This window comes from Buceros rhinoceros, unplaced genomic scaffold (assembly GCF_000710305.1).
Source record: "Buceros rhinoceros silvestris isolate BGI_N320 unplaced genomic scaffold, ASM71030v1 scaffold10733, whole genome shotgun sequence".
Lineage (NCBI taxonomy): Eukaryota > Metazoa > Chordata > Aves > Bucerotiformes > Bucerotidae > Buceros > Buceros rhinoceros.
The window spans coordinates 17,692-28,951 of record NW_010404223.1 but is presented as its reverse complement, the minus strand read 5'-3'; the positions used below and the strand labels follow the sequence as shown (position 1 = coordinate 28,951).

General features: G+C 46.8%; 1 protein-coding gene across 1 annotated transcript in view; it reads right to left on the bottom strand.

Moving 5' to 3' along the window:
- Window positions 1-7,554: 7,554 nt before the first annotated feature.
- The window catches only part of WFDC1 (WAP four-disulfide core domain 1), a 12,430-nt gene continuing 8,724 nt past the window's right edge, over window positions 7,555-11,260 (bottom strand). The window contains exons 4-7 of the mRNA XM_010133311.1: window positions 10,814-10,954; window positions 9,594-9,635; window positions 8,701-8,775; window positions 7,555-7,757 (exon numbers count right to left, since the gene is read on the bottom strand). Coding sequence (XP_010131613.1) covers window positions 8,717-8,775; window positions 9,594-9,635; window positions 10,814-10,954 — 242 coding nt within the window. The 3' untranslated portion in view covers window positions 7,555-7,757; window positions 8,701-8,716. The remainder of the gene's footprint in view (window positions 7,758-8,700; window positions 8,776-9,593; window positions 9,636-10,813; window positions 10,955-11,260) is intronic.

The window sequence follows — 11,260 nt, the reverse complement described above, 5'->3', positions numbered from 1 at the left end:
GGGGGGCCCCCCCCGCTGCCGGTAGCGCTGGCTCGAATTCCCCTGCAAGCGCAGGGCTATGGTTACGGGCGGGGAGAGGCAGCGTTCACCTGCCGCCCAGTCACGCCTTCAGCCGGAGGCAGCGTTCACCTGCCGCCAAGTCACGCCTTCAGCCGCAGGTGCCGGAGGGAGCCTGCGCACCCGTCGAGTAGTCACGCAGGGTGCTTCGCCCATGAAACCCTGCCAGGAGAAGCCTCTCTGTGGTTACCACCGTGGCTGGTAGAGGAGTGAGCTGGCCCTACCTGTGTGCACAGCCGGCACCTGAAGAGCAGGTTGAGGTCTTGCAGCTTTATGTTTTCCTCCGCCCTCTGAAGGATTGTTGCAGGAGGAGCGTCGGAGGGTGCCGTGTCTGGGGCGGGCAGATCGGGAGGGTGTTTTGCCGAGGCCGCTGCATGCAGAGGCAAGACAGGTTACACACACACTGCCCAGCCTGTTTGTAAACTTCCAGGCTGAGGAAATCCTCCTCGAGAAATGCTCCAGTCAGCATTAACACTGGTGTTTGAAAGTATTTACATCAGGGAGAGGGCATAGATGCGTGATGTGTGAATCTGTGATGCTCATTTGTTAAAAAAAAGTTTTCCATTTGCTTTCATGGTGGATCTCCACATATGGCTAAGTTAACCGGTTTCATCCTTTCTGAAGATTTATAGCCACCTGTCAGGGAGCATCACGCTCTGGCTCGCAGGAGGACACCTACATCCTCCCCCAGGCATCAGGACTGCAGGATTCACTGAGGCTTACATTGTCTCTAAGGTGCAAACGATGAGATTAAGATTCTCCTTTGACAGTAAAAACTGCACTGAGGGAATAAATGTCATTCCCAGTCAGAGAAAAACATATGTGCAATTTTCTGCAGGAGAACAGTTTTCTCCGAAGACATCCAGGTGCCAGCTTGACAGCTCTGGAGCAGTTGAAGTGGTGACACCTGAGCCATGATGGGGCTAAGACCCCAGACTGTCATCTGTGTCACAGCCCACAGTACCCCAAACGTGGCCAACCTCCATCGATCTGGCGTTTTCCCACGGAACATTTCAGTGTTGCCTGTTTGCATCTCCCAGGTCCCACCAGCTCTAGCAAAAGCTGGTAAGCCGCGCGGGCCACCCCACCAGCACAATGTAGCCACTGGAGCAGGGTGGAGGGATGGCTTCTTTCCAGACTGAGGAGAAAACGAGGCGATTGGGAAACACCCTGCAAATAGCCGGGTTCTTGTAAAACACAACTGGGGCTTCCCAGCTCCCTGGGCTCCTGATTGAGCAATGCTTTCTTAATGACCCAAACTGGATGCGTCAGGCTGATGAAGGACATTCCTGCATTGCTGCAATAGCACTTCTTCCTGTGGGAAAATACCCAGGGGTAGTGCTGGGCACTGATTTTCAGGCAGCTCCCATCCAGGCCGGTCCAGGGTTTAGGTCAGGTGCTCGGCCAGGGCTCAAAGGCAGCCCAGGCTCCCAGGGGTATAGAGAGATTTAGACCTTACCGCCATGCATGGGAATTAGGTGGCAAAACATCTCTGAGCTCACGCATGCTTTCTCACTGGTCCTCTCCTTCTGTAGCTTTTGCAAGGCCCTGGAGCAGAGCCAGCTGGCTCCTGATAAGGCAGAGCAGGCACCGCCTGGCAAGGAAACACACATCCTTCTGTTCATCCGCATGTGTCTGTGGTAGTCATAGCCTTGGGATCGGATCGTTCCTCCTGTCTCTGATAGAAAAGTGGTGAAAAACATCTTTCCCCTCTCTAGGCAGGTAGGAAAAAAAATTATTTGGATTTGTTCTTGCTTTTCTCATCCCAGACCGTCACCCATCATTCATGAAGCAGGCGTACAGCAAGGGAAGCTGCTGCCTGCAAGGAGCCTGGGTGTTCTTCCAGGGCTTTGCTGTGTGCAACGTGTACGTGGACGGCACAGTCCCCAGCGTGGCCCTCATCAGCCAAGCGCTGCTGGCAATGCGGCTAATTGAGCAACAGCCTTTTGCTGATGGTTTCCTTATTTAACTCCCTTCACTTGGCAAAGAGCTGCTAGCTGTGGAAACACGTGGAGCTCAGCGCTGTGTACACCATCTGGAGAAGAGCAGAAAATGGAACCCATGCGATGTGGACACGGGTCAAGATGCCACATCCCGGGCTGGCGTGGAGGCACTGCCTGCCAGCCCTGGCTATGTGGGGAGAATATACAGTGAGGAGTACGATGCAAATACTGAGAGAAACAGGACAGAGAAAAGGAGAAACATGAGTTAATGAGCATAATAATGCACTGTAATAATTGGTGTGTTGTGGCTTATTATCCATCAAACCTGCAGCTCAGGAGAAACAGTGTTGTCTGGGCTCGGGACCATGGCCCTGTCTGTCACCTTCACGTTCCCTCAGTCCTGTAATGTGAAATGACGTTTTAACACCACTGAAATGGAATAAATGCAGAGAGAAATTGTAGTTGTTGCTGACTCTTTGCCACACACTCTGAAAAACTGCTGAGCAGACTGGCTTTTCATTTTCTTGCTGCTCCCGATTTCCGACTGTTAGGAAATCTAATGGAAAATTCATGTATTTTGTTTTCTGTTGGCTCAGACAATGGTGGGACTAAACTGAACCAAGGCTGTACTGTCAAGAAAACAACACTGATACAAGTTGTATTTCTTCATTCTGGTGTAAGACGTAATTTTCACACTATTAAAACATGAGACACAGCCCAATTACAGCACCTTGACAGTATTTCCGATTTAATTGGATAATAAAGCTTGGGGTCAGACTCCAGTTCTATGCAGGTTATTTGGGAAAAGCAAAACAGCTGCAGTTGGAGGTTACAAGAGCAAAAGGTTGTCACTGTGAGGGCAGGGTGCTGCCTTCAGTTCAATACTCACAGCTCCTTCACCTGCTGCCCTTGCCATAACCGAACTCGTCACACTTTTGTTCCTCTTGTGCCACCTTGAGGGAAAAAACTCCCAGTGCATGGATGGAATTTACTGAGTTTGCTGCTACCCAAGAACCCAGATACTCTGTCTGCATTCAGGTCAGAATGCATTCCCAGGCCCCTGGACAGAAAATCCCCTGCTCATGGTTCTAAAAGCAAAGAACAAAGTTTTGGGCCATAGTTCCTCCCTGTCTTGTCAATGCTGCTGCTAAAGGCCAGGTGAAATCCTCGGGTCTGACCCTAGGTGTGCCAGCAGGAAAGAAGGGGCAATTTAACTGCATCTCGTGATTTCTGATCGTGCAGCCTCTGCTGCTTAAACTGGGAGATTCATCTGATGGGGCAGCTCAGGCTGGGTGAAGCAAGCCCCATCATCCACCTCTCCACCTTGGCCACTGTCAAAAGGTCTTTTTTGTTCTGCATAGCTTCTCCCATGGTTCTGGCTACTTTGTCTTCAAAGAAAGGTAACAACAAGGAGAAAATCATGGGAAGAAGTAGAACTTACCTCTGTAGACTCACCAGTGAAAGATGCCCTTTTTATTTACCTTTACAGGATGCTAACTGATGCTGTAAATCCTTTTGCCATAGATGGCAACTGATGCTCACCCAACACCACCTCCAGAAAAACATCCGGCCTGTGTAGACAGTGTGAGGTGGGAGAAGTAAACAACCTCCTGTATGAACAAATTCTTTCTCTGTAGTGGGCAAAGAAAAACTGTCAAGCTCCAAAGACTCTTCAATGGATTGTCTCAACCTTGTAAGCATCTTGACTACTCATGAAACTACGGAAGAGCTTTTTGAAGATAACCAAAACACCTCTGCACCATAATGCTTTGTGGAGCTCTGAACTAGGCATGTCAAAATTACAGCAACTTCAAAAAATATTTTCGACTTCTGCAGATCACTGACCTAGAGAAGCACAGTGTGGTTTTAATGCAGACCCCTGACTTTGGGAAGATCTATTATGACGTTTGTCCTTCTGTTGACTCCAGCTGTTGGGTTCATGGATGCACCGATAGCACTTCAGTGTCATCTGCAGACAATGCCTTAGGTCAGTCAATGTTTTCTCCACAAAGTCTCTTAACTACATCAAGAGAAACTATATTTGCTTGCGTTAACATGGAAACAAGTTGAAATCAAACCCTGATTTTGTAATGTTCACCAAATAGATCCTTCTCTTGAAAGCCGAGGTGCTTAGTCCACTTCACACCTCACAGCAGGAGGCACGAGTTATGTACACACATCCTGTAACGACCCCAGCCAAACAAAGCCACATGACCATTGCCGGGAGAAGTTTGTGGTCCCCAGGATAACTTCACTGCCAGACTGAAGAGCTACCCTGATACCTAGTGCTAGCTGGGGTCTTCTCAAAATTTACAGACATCCTTTCCAAAGCAATGAAACCCACTGCTATTCCCTCCCGGGCTTAATTACGGGCAGTTTCTCTCTCTGTGACTCCTCTGTTATGGTTACAGGGCAGAAGAGAAGCAATGCAGAAGGACTACTGCCTCCCCCGCGACGAGCAGGTAGAGCAAGACTGGTGTGGGTGGAGCTGGTGGGATGGTGATTGTCTGTTCCTGGAAATGGAGTGCTCAGCAGCTCAACCTCTCAGTGCCAGGCTCCTCTTTCACCTCCAGTGTCAGCCCAGCGCTGGCCTCTGACTTGGTTTACTTTTCCACCCTTTGAGAAAGCCTTGGCCTCCTGCAAAGCCGTGGGAGCAGCTGCTTGTGCAGTGCAAACCACCTGAGCTGGCAGCTGAAACCCACCTGGCGGTGAAAAGCAGCTCTGAATCAACAAGGAGAGTGCCTGCTCGGATAAGAGGGTCACCTACTAGCTGGGTCGCCATCACTATCCTCTTTACAGTACTGTCCATCAGCTCCTCTGTGGGCAATAGAAATGAAGGCACCAAGTACTGAGTGAGTGTCTGACCCACAAAGGTGGCCCCTGAAAGGTGGTAGATGTGTTTTGGGAGTCTGTCACCTCCCTTCCACTGGACGAAATGACTTTTGTCTCCCTGTGCCTGTATTTTCTGAGCTCTCCCAACAACTAAAATTTAAAGGATTTGCCCTTTTTTTAATAATTTGAAGCCAAGCGTACATCAAGAACACAAATGAAACTAGGCAGAGTTGAAAAATATACTGGTCACTTTTTATTGAGCACCAAAGTGGCAGGACGTGGACATGTCCAAGCACCAGAGGCACAAACGGGGAAGGGGCTGCTGCAGGGCTGAGCAGCTCAGCTGGCAGCACCGGCAGTGCTGGAGGAGCTGGGAGGCCATGAGGATTGCTAGCACACAGTGATACACACGGTTTGTGACAGCACCAAACATGCTTTAAAGTGTACATGGAAATGTTAAAAAGAACCTACGTTAGCGATTTCCTACTGTGCTTCACGTGACTGTTGTTAAGCCCTTTGTCTTTGGAGAGAAGACAAGCTGAGGACAACTCATTTGGACTGTGTCTTCATTTCAGCGTGTGATGGAACACTCACAGCACGTAGCCAAGTCTCTTCTGTGGCTTTTGTTTCTGAGTTTGACAACTGATAACTTGAAAAAACCCCTAAGCATTATAGCACCATGAGGAAGGGTGATGCCTGTGATAGCACCCAGTAAACAGAAATTCATCAATAAATTATTAATTTGACAATTTCCTTTTTCAAAATTTCCTTTTGCAAGTAGAAAATACCTTTACCATCCCATCCAGCAAGGTGGTCAGGCATGTGCTTTCGTAGCTACAAAGCAGCAGCCACTGAATGAATGTGTCTGCTCAAATTCAGTACGTTTGTGGATGTTTTGGAAGATTAGGTTGAGATCAGAAATTTTAATCTTGCAAATTTGTTAATGTTCAACACAAGTTTTTCAAGTAGATCCTCACGGGTTTTTAAGCACTGAATTTATTTTAAAATAGAACAATTTGGCATTTGCTCTTTGGGGCTTTGCAGTAACCACTGAAGGGCTTTGCTCATTTAATCAGAACTTGATTATTTTACAAAAAGTAATGCTGAAAGAAACCAACCCATTTCACCGAGTGGCACCTTGGAGTAAGGCAGCATTCGACTTTCATTGTGAGCTGCATCGCTTTAAGTTGTCAGATAACATCAGTGGCAAAGTGGCAGGTTTCTGGCCTAAACGGAGACTGGACCTATAAACTACGGATGGGCTCCTGTCTCTCGGCAGGGGTTAAGATACCATCGTATCAAGTTGTATGTGATGGAAGTCTAGTGGTAGATCTGTCCCAATACGGTGTTGTGTTTAACACCTAGACCTTGGAACAGAGGCACAAAGAAGTGAATGGAGATCAACAAATGAAGGTATTTAGGCAGACGTGGAGCTCTTTGTGTGTTCCTTTGCTCTGCAAAGCACCGAGGAGTGTGCCTGGTTATGGCTGGAAACAGAAGAGCTGTTTGGCATCTTTCATTTCTCCAGCCGCAAATGTCAAATGCAAAGAATCAAGAGTTTCACAGGCGTCTTAGCTTTGGCTTAAACCATTTGGTGAGTGGAAGAAAAATCCCCTAATTCCTGGGTGGAAGCAGGCACTTGCACTTGTGAGTTGGGTATTTATATACACCGCTAGGACTCTGGGTATTAAAACGCTGATTTTATGTGTGCAGATGAGGACACGTACTAAATAAGGGAGCAAATGTGGCCTCTTCTGCCTAGCAATTCTGGCAGATTTGTCCAAATAAAACGCGACTGTCCCTTTAGGACTGCCACAGAAAAGGAAAGCATTCATAGCAAATGTGTTTTCCATTTTATAATGCTAAACAGCTTAAAGAAGCTGTAAGGCCCAAATGCAAATAACTTGACCTTAAGGATTTATGGAAGTCAACATAAAGGTACAGGACTCCCAAAGAGCAGTTGCCCATCTGCCGGACGATCCTTTTAATTGTCCAAATCTACCCTGCTTTTGTTTTTCTAGCATGTGCAATGAATAATCCAGACTTCAGCCTTCTCACTGAGGTTTTGCAGCTACAAAACCGCAGATGTACATTTTGTGAGTATTAACTGTGCCGGCTAAAAACAACTTTAAAAGACTGGCACGCATGTGAGCCTGCTTAGATACTGTAGAAAGAAATCTAGTCCGGCATTAGCTCCTGATCTGCAGCTTGCCAGGCTGAGAAGCTAAAGAAAAGTAACTTAAAAAAACCCCCATTAATAAAAGCTGTTTTGCTCCTAGCTCAGAGTTCTCAAACTCTTGCGATTTCAGGTTTAGGCTTGTATTCTGGGTGTCGAACCGGGGGAGCCCTGGGTATAAATGGGAAAAGAAGAAACTTGCAGGTTTCTCCAGACTTTCAGCTTAGGAAAAGGCTTATTTAAAGTAGTTGTTCGAGACAGGCAGGCACTGGATTTGACCCAGGGAGCCCCTTTCATCTTACAGTCTTGCCTATTTTAACGCAACTAAGTTATGACACTTGGGTACAATTCTGACGTCACTTCCTTTGTATAATTCTGAGTTATGTTCATAGTCATGAAATCTGAATAGGTCACGCAACACGCACATAGAGGGCAAGCTCTGTTCCAACAGCCTGATGATGGTGCTATGGCTGATAGGGATCTGCCTGGCAGTATTTGCATTTCATTGGTAGAAGGGCGGCTCATAAATGGTGTGGTTTCTTTCAGGGGATCACATTTCTCCCCCTTCTGATAGGCTTAAAACCCAGACTCATCCTGTTCCTTGAACAGCGAAGTCTTTCTGTCACTGATGGGTAGGGATCGGGGTAATGCTGGAGACGTGCTCGTAGAGATTCGGGACTAGAGTTCTTCTGAAATAGAAAACCGTTGGGTAAAGCGTTCCTTGCCAGCTGCTTAAGAGAGTGGTCCAGCTGGGGGAAAATCAAACAAAACAGAGGAATTAAAATATTTATCCTGCCTGGGATGTTTGCACAGAACTTGTCCTTATGTAGCTGTGTAATCTTAACAGTCAGCCTGACGTAGGTACATAAAAACCACACTGAACTGCTTTGTTTTCCTATCTGCCAGTTGAGCTCAAATTAGTTTTGAAGTGAAGCTGAAAGTGTTGAGAAAAACCATCTTGGGACAGAACCTTTGGTACAATAAATATATTCATTCTTCATTTTCGTTCAAAGCCTGATAAAATAATTGGAGTGTTTTCAGTCGGCTTCGCTCTGGCCAGATACATTTGCTTATATGAGCGGGTAGTGCTGTTCACTGCAACTGCTCACCCACGTGATGTTATCCCACCAAATCACCCCTGTGACTGGAGAGAAGGATTTGCAGATGGACCCTTATTGCCATCAGCCCAGAAGAAAGAGCTTTTTAACCTGTCTTGCAGGAGCAGTTGTACCTGCATTAGAAGAAGCTCCTGAACAGAAAGTTTAAAGTCTCAAGGCACACAAAGTTTTGCAGCATTAATTCTTCATCCTGAAAATCACTCCCTGCTCTAAACACTCCCAACGCAAAAGTTCTTCAGAGAAATCAGGTGCATCTTGTGCAAGTAGAATAAAAACTGGGAGGGGGAGAGTAAGAGTGTGAGTTGGGAAAGACATTAACTTCTCCATGGACAGTTTGCGAGCTCAATCTCCAACACCACCGGTTCTCCGGATGCTTTTTCAGCACCATCTCTTTGTTGGCGCAGCTGTTTCATGGAGCCTGAGGTATGCACCTGTACATAGTTTTAAGTGCTATCCTTACACTGGTGTTTGGATGAGAGGTAATTTCACCCTCAACCAACCATTTCTTTAAATAATTGCATACTAAGCACCAACTATTTTCACCCAGCTTTCCCCCTGGTCACAGGACACTTACCCAGGCACACCTTCGATTAGCCTAAATGCTTCTGCTGGTTTTTCACATAGCCGACCACATTGTTGGAATTGCTCCCTGTAAAACAAATAGCAGCAAAGCCAGATTTTAAGGTAGTCTGCGGCAAATGTCTTCTCAACATCCTCTAAGCAGTGTAGTTCCACTGGTCTCATTATTTAGCTGTTGTCTGGGACAGCTGTGGTAACCCCGTGGACGGAGGAAAGGAAATCCTTTCACAGTTTGATCAGCTAAACTTGCCAAATTCGTCTGTTCATAGATTTTATCATGTCAAAGATGTTGTCTAGTTAAATCTGAATATCGCTTTCAATCCATTCTGACTGTCCCGCTCTAGACCCAAGAGTGAGCAGAACCCAGGAGCTTTGAAGACATGAGAAAAGAGGTCTTGAGGAAGATCCTCCTGCTGTCTTTGAGACACACGTCTATCAATTTGTGCAAGGGACCTGACTCCTCTTGTGGCTGCAGGTAACAAAGGGCTGATTCACTGGGCTCTGGTCAACTCTTCTCACATACCACAATACAAAATCCTGGCAAGAGACCCTGCTTTTGATAGAGGCCTATGTTCATCTGCAAGGAGTCCTGGGCCAGGAACAAAGCTCCAAAAAAATACTTTAAAACAACAAAACGTTATTGGATTGGGTGTTTCACCCCTTGGGTGGGACCCCCTGGCAGAAGGCAGCACCATTTAACTCAAAACTCCAGAGTGTGGGCATTGCAGATCTTAAAACAAGATCTTTGGACAAAGGCGTAGAGGGTTGAGGCTAAAGAATCTCTTTTTGCTATGCACAAACCTTCCTTTCATAAGCAGCAAATTCCTTGTAAGCAATGCAATAACTATAGAGCTTAATAACAGCAAACACCTCATGCCAGCGGCTTACCAAAATATTCCTTGTAATACTTATGCCTCAGGTTGCGTCCATCTGAAAAGGAAGGTACGTAATGAGAATGTATCCAGCCAGACTTCGTTCTTTGTGTTAAACTCTGGTCTTCTGTGTACAGCACAGAGAAATTACAGATATGGAAATAATAACCTCACCAACAGAACAATGAAGATCACTGTAGCTGAAGTAGTGTAGGCTGCTATAAACCTCTTATAAAACTGTTCAGATTACTGAACTGTGCGGGCACAGCTCACTTCCCCTGGAGTGGTCACTGCTGGCCACTGACACGTTATGTTCTTTACATTAGCTGTGAGTCAAGGAATCACAGACTTTCTCAAATGAAAGAAAATTCGGGTAAAATTTCAGACCATCTATTAGTGTTTTATATAATTCAACTGCCAGCTAGGCTTTTCTGTTCACCATTTCTGTAATTATTTAAGCTCTTAGAAATACCTTGTGCCTAAGAGCCACACAGCTAAACATTAATTACTATGGATGTTATTAAAGTCATAAAAGAGATGATCAAAAAGTCCTGGAAGAAGATCAGTCTTTTATGGAAGTAGTTCAGAGATCTGGTTTGATGCTTCCCCTGGCTTTTGCAGTGACCAAACATCAAAACTGGTATCTCAAGTCTCTGCACTGAGATGGTTTGTAGCCCAGTGCAGACATACATATCCCACTGTTCAATGAAGTCACACGTACCTACCACGTGTTAGGAGCTTTCCTGGAAAATAGCTTGGCCTGTATAAGTTCCTTTATTGGGCAACTCTATCAGCGGAATAAAGGGAACAACGTTTCTGATGCAGAAAGCAAAGTCAGAAGTCAAAACCGCAGTTTGAAACTCATTTTTCTCAGGTAAGTGTGTAGTACTATGTCGACATTTCTACTTTTTGTGCTGTGTAATAATGGCATGTGCAGGCTAGTACCTGCTCTGCTTACACAATCCCAGAGGACACCGGCAGACACAGCAAACCGGGAAAGTGTCTCCTGCTTTGGGTATTTCACATAACTCAGCCAACATCGAGGGCATTAGAGACTTGGGATTGCTGCAGAGTGGCGACTGTCTCCCAGTCCAACTGGCACACACTGCCTTGGGCTGCCCAGAAAACCCAGGAAGCCCGTGAGAGCAGAGATACCACCAGATCTCCTTCACACAGAAGAGAGCACACCATCCCTTACTGGTGTTTCCATGGAAGGGGGATTCCCAGTCCACTGACCCGGATTTCCGCGGAGCTTGATGCACTGGCCCCTGTTAGGGATTCCTTCAGCCGTGTTCCCCGGGTTGATGATGTGGCATTCATAGCCTGTGGGGCAATGCAGAGGCTCATCTCCATCCTCGGTGGTACTGCAGGCCTCGGCTGCAAAAGAAGCCTGCAGGTCATAAATCAGGGCTCTAACCTGGCAGGTAACCAAAACGTGACAACACGGCCTCCTTCTTCTGTATCTCCTCCCAGACAGGATCTGCTCCCCATGCAAGGGCGCCAAGGAGTTACCACCTCCAGAGCAGCCTGGCAGAGCAGGGGATCCAGCTCACACCTCACACAAAACCTGACGTGTCTAGCCTGGTATGGGAAGTGCAGGTCAGCCTGGTTACCTGTAACACCACCCTCCCCACAGCCTGTTGCGCAGGGTCTGTGCGAGGGCTGAAGAGAGGTGACAACGGA